The following is a 13898-nucleotide window of genomic DNA, read 5'->3' on the forward strand; positions in this document are numbered from 1 at the left end:
GTATCTTCTGTGTTGTGAATCCAGGAACAGATTCTCCATCTGATTTAATTCTTCCACTTTTATAAGCCAGTCAGATAGACAGAGGTTGCGTACTTTTCCATTTGAAGAGAATACAAGATTTGGCAGAGTTAGGAAGGTGGCGAAGGATTGACTTTTTGTATATTCTGGAGGGGGTACTGCAGGCATGTAGAAGGAAAAAGGAACCACATACTGAATTTTTGGGTCAAGCGGCGAACCTCTGTCCAAAAACCAGTCAGCTTAGGACAGGACCAAAAAACAAGTAAAAATGTACCTCGCTCCTGTTGGCAGCTCCAACACTGATCAGTTGTGTTTGGGAAAGTTAGTTTCTTGAAACATTGTACAGACAGAAGATTTTAATGCAAAACAGATTATGTTTGTCCTGTGAGAGTCGTTTAAGCAACAACCCAAGTCCACTTCCCATTTGTCCAAAAAGGGAGTATGGTAATCAAAACAGCATACATTACAGAAATCATATGGGGTACGGTGCCTTGTTCCAAACAGATATTCTCAAATGAGGTCAAGTCACGGCTGAAAACTAAAGAGGGGGAGGAGGCAGGGAGCAAAAATAATGCTCTTCAGAAGTGCAGCAGAAAGGCCCCCCCTGGAATCAGTTAGGCATGAAATAGAGGGCCAGTCTCCAGCAATTAAAAAGCAAGAGGCCTGAAAGCGCCTGTATCAAGTCAGCAGGCGAAAAATGCCATCCCATACACCCGATGCAAAGCAATGATTGCCCAAAATTGGGAACAACAGGGAGTGCAACAAGGACAAGTTTATGGTAGAGAACAATTGGAGGCAAATGCGGGCAGTGATGCCCACCATGGGGGTGTGACCTGAAAGATGGGGACATCTCCTTGTAGCAACACGACAAGCGACAGAGCATCAATTCACTTTGGGCCTGTTCTAATTGTGGCCAAAGTTTAAATCTCCCCATGGTGACATCAATCTATAAGGCGGCCAAGATGCACTGCCTGGTAATATTTATGAAGGTCGGCAACTGCCAATCCTTCAACTTGTTTGGGGAACGTCAAAAGGCGGCGACGAAGGCAAGGCTTCCTTTCAGCCCAGATGAATTTAGTGAGAAGGAAGTAAACCTTTTAAAGGTAACTGGATGGTAAGGAGATGGATAATGCTTGGAACAAATATAGAAATTTTGGTAAAATGGACATATTGAATATATTGTATCTCCCAAACCAGGAGTGAAGCCCGTGCCGCCAGTTATCTAGTAGAGTACAAACCATGTTAAAGGAGAGGAGGGAAGTTAAGCTTGAAGGTATGGGGAATGCTAGCTGGAATAAAGTTATCTAGATATTTTAAAGCGGTGTCTATCCATTTGACTTTGAAGGAAAGTTAGAGCTGGTGGAGTAGAAGAGATGAGATCGCCACACCCATCGCTTCAGATTTGGTAAAGTTGATTTTTAAGTTAGATAAGGCTCCATATCAATCAAATTCTTGGAAGAGATTAGGGAGAGGTATCGCTGGCTTTGTCACGGAAAAATGAATATCGTTGGCATAGGCCAATACTTATATATACTTGTATTGATAGCCCTTGATACAAAGACCAGTGATGTCCAGATTCAAGCGGACTTTACATAGAAAGGGCTCAAGCTGCAAAAAGGAGGGGAGATGGTGTCTTCCAGTAAAGTTGCATGATTTCAAAGTTGGATGTCATTCTGACTTGAGGTACAACTTGCAAGACATCTGCAGCTTGCAAGACAGAATACCATGCAAGTCGCACCTGAAGTAATGCATGCACTACTTTAGAAATCGGTGCTGCTGTGACCAAGTCAGAATCACACCAATATGACCACTTTAATTGCAGACAATAGAGTGCGACTTGCCATGCAATTTGCAACTCTCATGGCATGGCAAATAACATGGCAAGTCACACCCGGTTTCACAGAGCACACAGTCTGAAAGTAGTCACCCAGCTCCTTTACCACATTTGCTAAAATCGGCAGGTCCTGTAGTAAGATCTCATTAAGCTTCCAAAACGCTGTCCTGGAAGAGGGGATGTCTGTGACAGAATATATCAAGCCAATTGGCGCATGACCTGACCACGTAATATTCCCTATGGAGCTCTCAACCACTGCGGTGGGGGACCAGGAAAAAGTCAATATGAGAGTAGATCATATGAGGAGCCGAGTAATAGGTGTAGTCCCTTTCTCCCGAGTGGAGCAACCTCCAGACATCTACCAGTTGGTTGTTATGGAGGATTTTGCTAGAGCTCAGCGTCAGTGAAGAGGAACCAGAAGGTATCCACCAAGGGGACAAGTGGGACGTCAAAGTTGCCACAAAGAATCAAGTGGCCCTCGGTAAAGTCCATGAGTTTTGCTAAAGTAGATCACAGAAAGAGATCTTGTTGGATGTTAGGGGCATAGAGGGTTGCCACAGTCAACTTAACCCCACCAGTGACGCATTTTTTATGCGTTGTGTGTTTATGGAATTTTTTCAAATGCATCAAAAAGTAACATATTTTGAAGCGTTTTTAGTGTATTTCAGGCCTTGTTCACACCACTGCAGTTTGTGTTTTGTCTGTTTTGCCAAGGCCTGGTGAGTGATCTCCATCCTACTACTGTGTATACCATGTACACTATTGGGGGGGGCGAAGAGCTGACAGAGACTTACCAGAGACTGCCAGGTGACTGACCACTGACAACTAAGCACCGCTCATACCACTGACACCTAGGCAACGCTCACACAAATAACTGTCACTTAGGCACCGCTCATACCACTAACTGACACCTTAGTGGCCGACCACTATGTACTACAGTGAGCAGGTAGGAAATACATCACAGCTCCCTGGAGGAAGGACTATAGAGGGGATGTGCCAAGACCATTGGCTGGGGAAATAGAAGGCATAGAAACCACAGGGGATTAACGGTTTTATTTGAAAATAATCAGCTTATTTCAGAACAACTACTGAGTGAACCAGAAGATGGGAGAACATATTTGGTGAAGGATGGAGATCAGCAGCAAGGACATGGAACAGAGTTTTTTCCCAGAGTTCTGCTTTAAGATCCTCTCTCTTTTTTATACTACTATATCACCTTTGTTAGATGTTTCTATTAATAGCTTATTACGAAACCCACAACAGTAAAATCAGTCTGTATATGCAGTAAAGCATGCCTGTTATACTCACTAAGTGATAATCCTCTGCATTGTGTAAAATGGCAGTTTGAGCCTTTCTTCTCTGCTCCTCCCCTTGTTCAAATGTCCACTTATCTCCTGATAAGACAGACTGAACCTGTAGCCACATGCAAATGCTCAGTTTAATGTATGTTGCTAGAGAGGGTTTTTTTTAACTAGGAAAGTGCATGTGATCAGCACAATGCCAATAAGCACTGTACAGACAGAGGTCAGGGGTTCTGTATCCTCCTAGAGCAGAAAGAAAACTCCTCCTACAAGCTTTAACCAGTGTTCTGCTGAACACTGATAAAAGACACAAGACTGCTCTAACTGCTGGTGAGAAAAGGTATTTAGCAGTTTATATTTACTAAAATAATTGCACTTCCATGTTCTGTGTACTGTGGGAGTCCAAATATAGTGAATGCAGGGTCCTGGGTTTAGTAACGCTTTAAAGTTGTGGAAGCTTTCAACTTTCATTTGGCCTCACTCCATAAGCAGAGGCTATTTATATATTTTTCAACCCATTCAATAGCTAATATACATATACTGTAACTCAGAGAACTAGGTCAGAATCAAAAATCTGTTAATTGATTAATACAAGCCCTCTGTGATAATACAATACATGATGGGATACATATAATCTAACAATGAACCTTAAATAGTGTTAATATTAAATAGTTCTGCTGTGGTGATAAATATACTGCATTAAAACATTAATTAAATCTTGTTCTGTAAAAAGAAAAAAAAAAACTCACTTTTAAGTCTTTCAATAGCAAAGGTTTCAAACTCTGAAAGGGAAATATTTTCCGTAGGTGGAACCTGGTAAAACTGTAGGCTGAATGGGTAATTTTCACTCTTCCTATCTCCCGTTAGTCTGGGATTTAACTTCAGAAGCCGATTCCTAGAGAACTGCATTGCCAAAAGTGAGGGAAACTAGAATACACAACCTGCAATTTAAAAGGAAGGCAAACTCAGTTAAGTAGTTCAACCAGCATCTACTGCAGTTTTCTTAAATGATCTTAAATAATTGTAAACATTAAAGCGGAGCTCCAGTCGTTTTTGTAGAAATTAAAAGTCAGCAGCTACAAAAATTTTAGCTGCTGACCTTTATTAAAACAGACACCCAAGTGTCCCCAGATCCAGTGGTGTGCTCACCTGAGGGGGCATCGTGTACCTTCTTTGGTCCCTGGTGCCAGCATCTTAGCTGTGGGCAACCGATTGTGACAGCTTGCAGCTTCAAAGCTGGGTGCCCACTGCACATGTGCGAGCCACGCTGCTCACTGATTGGTTCCACAGTCCTCAAGGACCCATGCTGTGGACCAGAAGGGAGGAGGGGGGGAGGAGCACTTCGCCTAGGCGATCCAAGCAGAAACATGTCAAAATCAGGTCACCCCCCCAAAAAAAAGCACCAAAATGTGAAAAAGCAGGGGGGGGGGGGACGTTGGGTGGAGGCCTTAAAGCGACACGTCCCCTTTTTTGTGGAGTTCCACTTTAACATTTCCTTCATTAAGATCTCCTAAAAGGCATTTAATTTGTACAATATTTAATCTTAACGCAGCTTTAGACCCCATGTACACGGGACACTTCTGAACGATGGAAACCAACTGCTGGAAAACGTAGGTTAAAAACGTCTGTTTAGCTGCGTTTGCATACTGCGTTTATGTGCATTTTTAAAAGATAAGCACAGGCGAACCTCCCAAATGCCCAGAATGCACTGAAAAGTGGTAAATTATTAACTATTTCAGACTGTTTCAGAGAAATACAGAGAGTAGAAGCAGAGACAGCAGTATGTGTTGAAATTAGCTTAGGTGTGAAGTGTTCATTAACATTTCTTTTGTTTCCAAGGGTGGGAAAGGTGGACAGGTGTCTGGTGGAGTGAGTCACTAAGGTCACCTGGCAGGGGGTCTTCATGAGGAATTTGAGCTGTGAACGGTCATTATCTTTCGTTTCCAAGGGTGGGAGAGGTCGAAGGTGTGAATTGGTCATTACAATGTGTGACAAGCTTAGGAGGAACATCCTGTGTTCACTGTTTTGTCCATCTGAGCCCCATGAAAATGCTTTGCATGCATTTTTAATGATGAAAAAAGGCTCTGGACAGCATTGGGAACTGGAAGAGCAGAAAAAAAAAATTTCAAAACGCAAACGCTTATAAGCACGATTTGCCACGTTTAGCTTTTGAAACGCTGATAAAATCGACTGCTGAACGCAAGTTTTATGTGTTCAAAAAAACGACTGTAAACTCAAATGCCTGTAAACAAAGATGTGTACATGGACACATAGGAAAACATTAGGGTGAGTTCAGGGGCTGCTGAAAAAAACGCTGAACAGCTCCTGAATGTGAGTTTATCAGCTGCAGTGTACATGAGTCCTTAGGTTCCACGTACACTAGCATTTTTAAGCTCCTAGAAGCTCTTATCAGCATTTTTTTCTGCTCCTAGAAGCCAAATGGTGTTATCCTATGTGTCTATGCATACTATTTTAAGCTAGTAGCATTTTTTCAAGCTTCAGCATTTAGGAGCAGAAAAAAAATTGTTTTTGTAGAGTTTTTGGGAGTCTTTTTCCGGAAGAAAAAAAACCGCTAAACGCTCCTAACAGCTTTTTTCTTCTTCTACTATGTACCATAAAAACGCTAATTAAGCACTAATGCTTCTAAAAAACGCTATTACCAACGTTTCGTATCCAGCGTTTTTGGAGCTTAATCACTTACCCTCCAGAGGATTTACCCCCCCTTCCTCACCAGGCCGTTTGGCAATACGGTGCTGCGATATTTTATCTGACAATTGCACGGTTATGCAACGCTGTACATAAATGAAATTTATGTAATTTTTTTTCCCCACAAATAGACCTTTCTATCTTTGGTATATGATCACCTCTGTGGTTTTTATTTTTTGAGCTATAAACAATTAAATCTGACAATTTTGAAAAAAAACAAGCAATATTTTTGACTTTTTGCTATAAAACTTATCCAATAAAAAATATGTCTTCATTAACTACTTGCCAACCGCAGATAGCCAAATGACGGTTACACTGTGGCCGGCCAGTTCTGGGAGGGCGTCATATGACGTCCACCCAGAACGCGCTCTCCTGCACGCCCCGGGGGCGCGCACCCGGCGATCTCCGTGATCGCTGTGTCCTACGGACACAGCTGATCACCTGATGTGGTAAAAGGCCAATCACAGCGGCCTTTTACCACGTGATCAGCCGTGTCCAATGACACGCTGATCACAGGGAAATGCAATTGCCGGTTCTCGGCTGCACTTTCCTCACGCTGTCAGAGCGCGAGGAAAGTACTGCCAAGAACCGGCAGTTGTCAGAGCAGGAATCGGCACCAATCATCAGTGCCCTGATGATCGGTGTCCGGCAGTGCCACCCACCTGTGCCCAGCAGTGCCCCCCAGCAGTGCCACCTACCTGTGCCCAGAAGTGCCACCTACCTTTGCCCAGCAGTGCCACCCACCAGTGCCCACCCACCTGTGCCCATCAATGCAGTGCTGCCAGTCAGTGCCCAGCGGTTGTGCCAGTCAGTGACCAGCAGTTGCGCCAGTCAATGCCTAGCAGTGCCGCCAGTCAGTGCCCAGCGGTGATGCCAGTCAGTGCCACCTATCAGTGCTGCCTATCAGTGCCACCTCATTAGTGCTGCCTATCAGTGCCACCTCATTAGTGCTCCCTATCAGTGCCGCCTCATCAACACACATCAGTGAAGGAGAAAAATTACCTGTTTGAAAAATTTTATAATAAAAACAAAGAAAATTTTTTTTTTTCAAATGTTTTGCACTTTTTTTGTTCATAGCGCAAAAAAAAAGCACCCAGCGGCAATTAAATACCACCAAAAGAAAGCTCTATTTGTGAGAAAAAAATGATAAAAATTTCATATGGGTACAATCTTGCATGACCGCGCAATTGTCAATCAAAGTGTGACAGCGCTGAAAATTGATTGGTAAAGGAGGGGATATAAGTGCCCGGTAGGCAAGTGATTAATTTAGGCCAAAATGTATTCTGCTACATGTCTTTGCTTAAAAAAAAAAATTCCTAATACTTGTATATTAATTGGTTTATGTGGAGGTTATAGCATCTACAAATGGCGGTATATATATTGGAATTTTTATTATACTAGTAATGGTGGCGATCAGAGACTTATAGCGGGACTGCGGCGGACATTGTGAACCTGTTCTTGAAAACTGGCAGCAATGATAAAATTCTGGTACCCTTATGGGCCTGTACATACTTCCTGAGCACCCTTGGATTCCTAAAGTCTGGGAGCCCTATTATGCAAATCTTAACTTCTGCAAGGAAAACAGTGCCACTATTCTGCCTCCTGCACCACAGTACTTTTTTGAGGAGTACAGAAGAGTAGTACCTAAAGCTTGAAGATGAACTATATACATCTAGAAAATAATACACCAATGATGGGACACCATTCCTCCCACTGATACCAATGATGGGACACCATTCCTCCCACTGATACCAATGATGGGACACCATTCCTCCCACTGATACCAATGATGGGACACCATTCCTCCCACTGATACCAATGATGGGACACCATTCCTCCCACTGATACCAATGATGGGACACCATTCCTCCCACTGACACCAATGATGGGACACCATTCCTCCCACTGACACCAATGATGGGACACCATTCCTCCCACTGATACCAATGATGGCGCACCATTCCTCCCATTGATACCAATGATGAGGCACCATTCCTCCCACTTATACCAATGATGGGACACTATTCCTCTGACACCAATGATGGGACACTATTTCGCCCACTGACACCAATGATGGGACACCATTCCTCCCACTGATACCAATGATGGGGCACCATTCCTCCCATTGATACCAATGATGGGGCACCATTCCTCCCATTGATACCAATGATGAGGCACCATTCCTCCCACTGATACCAATGATGGGGCACGATTCCTCCCACTGATACCAATGATGGGGCACGATTCCTCCCACTGATACCAATGATGGGGCACGATTCCTCCCACTGATATCAACGATGGGACACTATTCCGCCCACTGACACCAATGATGGGACACTATTCCGCCCACTGACACCAATGATGGGACACTATTCCGCCCACTGACACCAATGATGGGACACTATTCCGCCCACTGACATTAATGATGGGGCACTATTGCTTCAACTGACACCAATGAAGGGGCACTATTACTCCCCCAATACTAATGTTAGGGCATTGTTTACTCCACTGACACCAGGACGCTTGCTTCTCCTACTGGCTACAGTCCAGCCCCCCTAAAGTCTGAAGGACAGCAATTATGGCCCTTTATTTAGAGAGTTTGGAGACCCCTCTATTAAAGGATAAGTTCACCTTTAACAAAAAAAAAATAATGCACTTTTTTTTGCAGTTTAAAAGATATGCATTTACTATTTTTTTTTGTTTTTTTTTCTAGGACCCTGGAAAGCATTGCACGGATGATCAGCAGAACATGGGTGTACTGCAGGTCTCCTGCAGACTGTTCGTGTAATCTGTCTGCATCACACATTGCATGGGCAGGCAGTTTCACACTGACAGGAAGAATCAATGAACTACTAGAAGCCGAGATCCACAAAGGATTGTCGGTACTAGTAGTTGATTCATTCACAGAACTCTGGTGGTGGAGCCCCACAAGGCCACGCTCTTCCAAAAGGGACAGCTGGTATGGGGAACTTCTCCCCGTACTGCTGTCAAACAGAGGGCTCGGATCACTGAGCAGAAGTGGGAACATTTTACATGTTCCACCCTAAAAATAGGTGGAACATGTAACATGTTCCCAAAGATGAACTTATCTTTTAACCCTTTCACTGCCAGAGCAGTTTTAGGGGGGTTTTTTGCACACATTTTAAAAAAATCACATTACATAAAACCCCCAAAACATTATATATTTTCTAAAAGCAGACACCCTAGAAAATAAAATAATGGTAGTTTCAATAAAAACCCAATAAATTACCCAATTGTTTTGGTACGATATAAAAGAGGAGGTTGCGCCGATGTAAACAGATACCAAACATGTCAAACCTTAAATTTGCATGGCGACAAACTTCAATACCCTATATTTTCTATAGGCAACGCTTTGGATAGCCCCCTATAGGTCATCAGTTTAGAATCACGGAGGATATCTGGTGCTAGAAATATTCCTCTCATTCTCATGTGCGTGGAAAGATGCAACGTGCATCACAATCGCATTTTCATGTGTAGGCACCCCCAAGGCGTGTGTTTGTACATGCATATATGTGGAAGTGGGGCGGGCTCAAAATGTTTAAATTTTTATGTGCTTGGGTGTAACTTTTTTTTTTTTTTTTATACAATAAAAAAAGTATATACCGTATTTTCTGGCGTATAAGACGACTTTTTACCCCTTGAAAATCCTCTCAAAAGTCATGGGTCGTCTTATACGCCGGTTTACGGCGTGGTGACACTTTTAAACGGAAGGGACACTAAGTACAGGGGTGGGCAGGGGCTGCTGTTTCTTACCTGGATCCGGTCCCACAATGATCCGGTCCAGGAAGCGCGGCTGCTCCTTCAGTTTGGCCACTGGATGTTAGCGTGGCTGCTCGGCTCCACCTCCTCACCGGTGATTGGCCGCCAGAACTGTAGCTCAGGAAAGGAACACAGGCGGCCAATCACCGGCGAGGGGGCGGAGTCCAGCGGCCCCGCGAAAATCGAGTGAAGGAGCGGCCGGTAAGTGTGCAGTGTAGAGGTGCTGCTGCAACCACATATGCTGGCTGCAGCAGCACCATACTAGAACAGAGGTCAGCAAGTGTAATTGGTGTCAGTGGGAGGAATAGTGCCCCATCATTGGTGTCACTGATACTAATGATGGGGCATTATTCCTCCCACTGACACCAACGATGGGGCACTATTCCCCCCCCACTGTCACCAATGATGGGACACTCTTCCACGCCCCACTGACACCAATGATGGGGCACTATTCCACCCCCCACTGACACCAATGATGGGGCACTATTCCACCCCCCACTGACACCAATGATGGGACACTATTCCTCCCACTGACACCAATGTTGGGGCACTATTCCTCCCACTGATACTAATGATGGGGCACGATTCCCCCCACTGACACCAAAGATGGGGCGCTATTCCTCCCACTGACACCAATGATGGGGTGCTATTCCTCCCACTGACACCAATGATGGAGTGCTATTCCTCCCACTGACACCAATGATGGGGTGCTATTCGTCGCTCTGACACCAATGATGGGGCACTATTCCTCCCACTAATACCAATGATGAGGCACTATTCCTCCCACTAATACCAATGATGGGGCACTATTCCTCCCACTAATACCAATGATGGGGCACTATTCCTCCCACTAATACCAATGATGGGGCACTATTCCTCCCACTAATACCAATGATGAGGCACTATTCCTCCCACTAATACAATGATGTGGCACTATTCCTCCCACTGACACCAATGATGGGGCACTATTCCTCCCACTAATACAATGATGGGGCACCATTCCTCCCACTAATACAATGATGGGGCACTATTCCTCCCACTGACACCGATGATGGGGCACTATTCCTCCCACTGGTGTGCATTGGAAGAGGGGTAGTCTTATACGGCGAGTATAGCCCAAACACTACATTTTAGCAGGAAAAGTAGGGGGTCGTCTTATACGCCAGAAAATACAGTATTTTTACTTAACTTTTTTTCCCCCCTATCACATAGTGGACAGAAAGTCCCCTATGTGATGATTTTTTGGTGACAGGTTCTCTTTAATGAGACATACAGTGGGGCAAAAAAGTATTTAGTCAGCCACCAATTGTGCAAGTTCTCCCACTTAAAAAGATGAGAGAGGCCTGTAATTGGCATCATAGGTAGACCTCAACTATGAGAGACAAAATGAGAAAACAAATCCAGACAATCACATTGGCTGATTTGGAAAGAATTTATTTGCAAATTATGGTGGAAAATAAGTATTTGGTCAATATCAAAAGTTCATCTCAATACTTTGACCTCTGTCTTTGCCAACAAAGGATATATAACAAACGTTTCCTGTAAGTCTTCACAAGGTTGGCACACACTGTTGCTGGTATGTTGGCCCATTCCTCCACGCAGATCTCCTCTAGAGCAGTGACGCTTTGGGGCTGTCGCTGGGCAATACGGACTTTCAACTCAATCCAAAGGTTTTCTATGGGGTTGAGATCTGGAGACTGGCTAGGCCACTCCAGGACCTTGAAATGCTTCTTACGAAGCCACTCCTTTGTTGCCTGGGCGGTATGTTTGGGATCATTGTCATGCTGGAAGACCCAGCCACGTTTCATCTTCAATGCCCTTGCTGATGGAAGGAGGTTTGCACTCAAAATCTCACGATACATGGCCCCATTCATTCTGTCCTGTACATGGATCAGTCGTCCTGGTCCCTTTGCGGAGAAACAGCCCCAAAGCATGATATTGCCACCCCCATGCTTCACAGTAGGTATGGTGTTCTTTGGATGCAACTCAGCATTCTCTCTCGTCCAAACACGACAAAGTTGTATTTCTACCAAACAGTTCTATTTTGGTTTCATCTGACCATATGACATTCTCCCAATCCTCTTCTGGATCATCCAAATGCTCTCTAGCAAACTTCAGACGGGCCCGGACATGTACTGGCTTAAGCACTGGGACACGTCTGGCACTGCAGGATCTGAGTCCCTGGCGGTGTAGTGTGTTACTGATGGTAGCCTTTGTTACGTTGGTCCCAGCTCTCTGCAGGTCATTCACTAGGTCCCCCTGGGTGGTCCTGGGATTTTTGCTCACTGTTCTTGTGATCATTTTGACCCCACGGGGTGAGATCTTGCGTGGAGCCCCAGATCGAGGGAGATTATCAGTGGTCTTGTATGTCTTCCATTTTCTAATTATTGCTCCCACAGTTGATTTGTTCACACCAAGCTGCTTGCCTATTGCAGATTCAGTCTTCCCAGCCTGGTGCAGGTCTACAATTTTGTTTCTGGTGTCCTTCGACAGCTCTTTGGCCTTCACCATAGTGGAGTTTGGAGTGTGACTGTTTGAGGTTGTGGACAAGTGTCTTTTATACTGATAACAAGTTCAAACAGGTGCCATTGATACAGGTAATGAGTGCAGGACAGAGGAGCCTCTTAAAGAAGAAGGTACAGGTCTGTGAGAGCCAGAAATCTTGCTTGTTTGTAGGTAACCAAATACTTATTTTCCACCATAATTTGCAAATAGATTCTTTCCAAATCAGCCAATGTGATTGTCTGGATTTTTTTTTCTCATTTTGTCTCTCATAGTTGAGGTCTACCTATGATGCCAATTACAGACCTCTCTCATCTTTTTAAGTGGGAGAACTTGCACAATTGGTGGCTGACTAAATACTTTTTTGCCCCACTGTATAGGGTCTAAAAGGCCCTGCATGTCTCCTCTGAATAAAATGCAGTACAGATCACACTGCATTACATTCTTTCCTGTCCTCAATGGCTGGGGACACTGTCAATGGGGTTCCGGAAGTAACATCATACATGTCGCATGTGTGTGGGGGCTGGCACTTTCTCGGAATGTGTTCAAGCAATAGGGCGGCAACAGAGCTGCCCGAATGCTAGGACGAACTAAACTGCATATTGGGATGATGGGATTATTGGCTGCAATGCTCAACACTCTCATTAGGTGTCAGTATATTTTTACACACACATATGGTAATGATTTTGTTGTTACTCAAAATGTTTTTCTATTCTGCAATGCTTGATACTATGTTGCAAGTAGTATTGGCTAATGTTTAACTCTTCACTTACCTGCTATATGTGCAGCTGTAAAATGGCATCATAGTAAATTATACAGAAATAATGGAAACATTACTCAATATATTAATGGGAATAGATTTACTGATGTCATACAGTACATATATGTTTAAAGCACTACATTTTCAACTGTTTTATTAGGAACCTGGAAAATGATGTTTGAAAAATGAAGATTAAAAATTACAAATGCCAAGGAAAACATTAATGCATTTGTGATAACAATGTGGTTAATATTGATCTGCATGATGATTATGGCTGGAATATAATGGTTACACATCCCATATAAATTAAATTTCACCTTTTTAGAAAAATATGTGGGTAAAATTAATTTTATATATATGGGAATTATGGTGGAAATATCATGGTAACTCTTAACCTATTTTGGATAAGCAAATGCATATAATTATTTTTCTACATGGGGATTATGGATGGATTATTGTGAATACACATGCCAGTGACCATATTTGACCTATTTCTGAAAGAATTAAAAGGTATAGTTATTTTTCTATATGGGGATTATGGGTGGAATATCATAGTTAAATATGTCTAGGAATACATTTGACCTGTTTCTGATAACAATATGAGAATAGTTATTTTTCTACATGGGGATTATGGGTGGATAATTGGAGATACACATGGCAAGAACCATATTTGACCTATTTCTGAAAAGATTATGGGCATAGTTTTTATTCTACATGGGTAATATGGGTGGAATATCATGGTAAACATGCCTAGGAACACATTTGACCTGTTTCTGATAATAATATGAGAATAGCTATTTTTCTACATGGAGACGATGAGTGGAATATTGTTTTTTCACATGACTAGGAACATATTTGACCCCTTTCTGATACAAATATAATAGTTATTTTTCTAAATAGGGATTATGGGTGAATGATTGCAGATACACATGCCAAGGACCAAATTTGACATGCTTCTCCTAAGATTATGGGTATAGTTATTTTTCTATATGGGGAT

General features: G+C 43.2%; 1 protein-coding gene across 1 annotated transcript in view; it reads right to left on the minus strand.

Annotated features, from left to right (window-relative positions):
• PRIM2 (DNA primase subunit 2) overlaps positions 1-13898 on the minus strand; it is a 164024-nt gene that overhangs the window by 145761 nt on the left and 4365 nt on the right. The window contains exon 2 of the mRNA XM_089694116.1: positions 3903-4094. Within this exon, the coding sequence (XP_089550242.1) occupies positions 3903-4062 (160 nt within the window). The 5' untranslated portion in view covers positions 4063-4094. The remainder of the gene's footprint in view (positions 1-3902; positions 4095-13898) is intronic.

Source organism: Staurois parvus, unplaced genomic scaffold, assembly GCF_062004578.1.
Source record: "Staurois parvus isolate SC_StPar_1 unplaced genomic scaffold, SC_StPar_1.0 ptg000652l, whole genome shotgun sequence".
NCBI lineage: Eukaryota > Metazoa > Chordata > Amphibia > Anura > Ranidae > Staurois > Staurois parvus.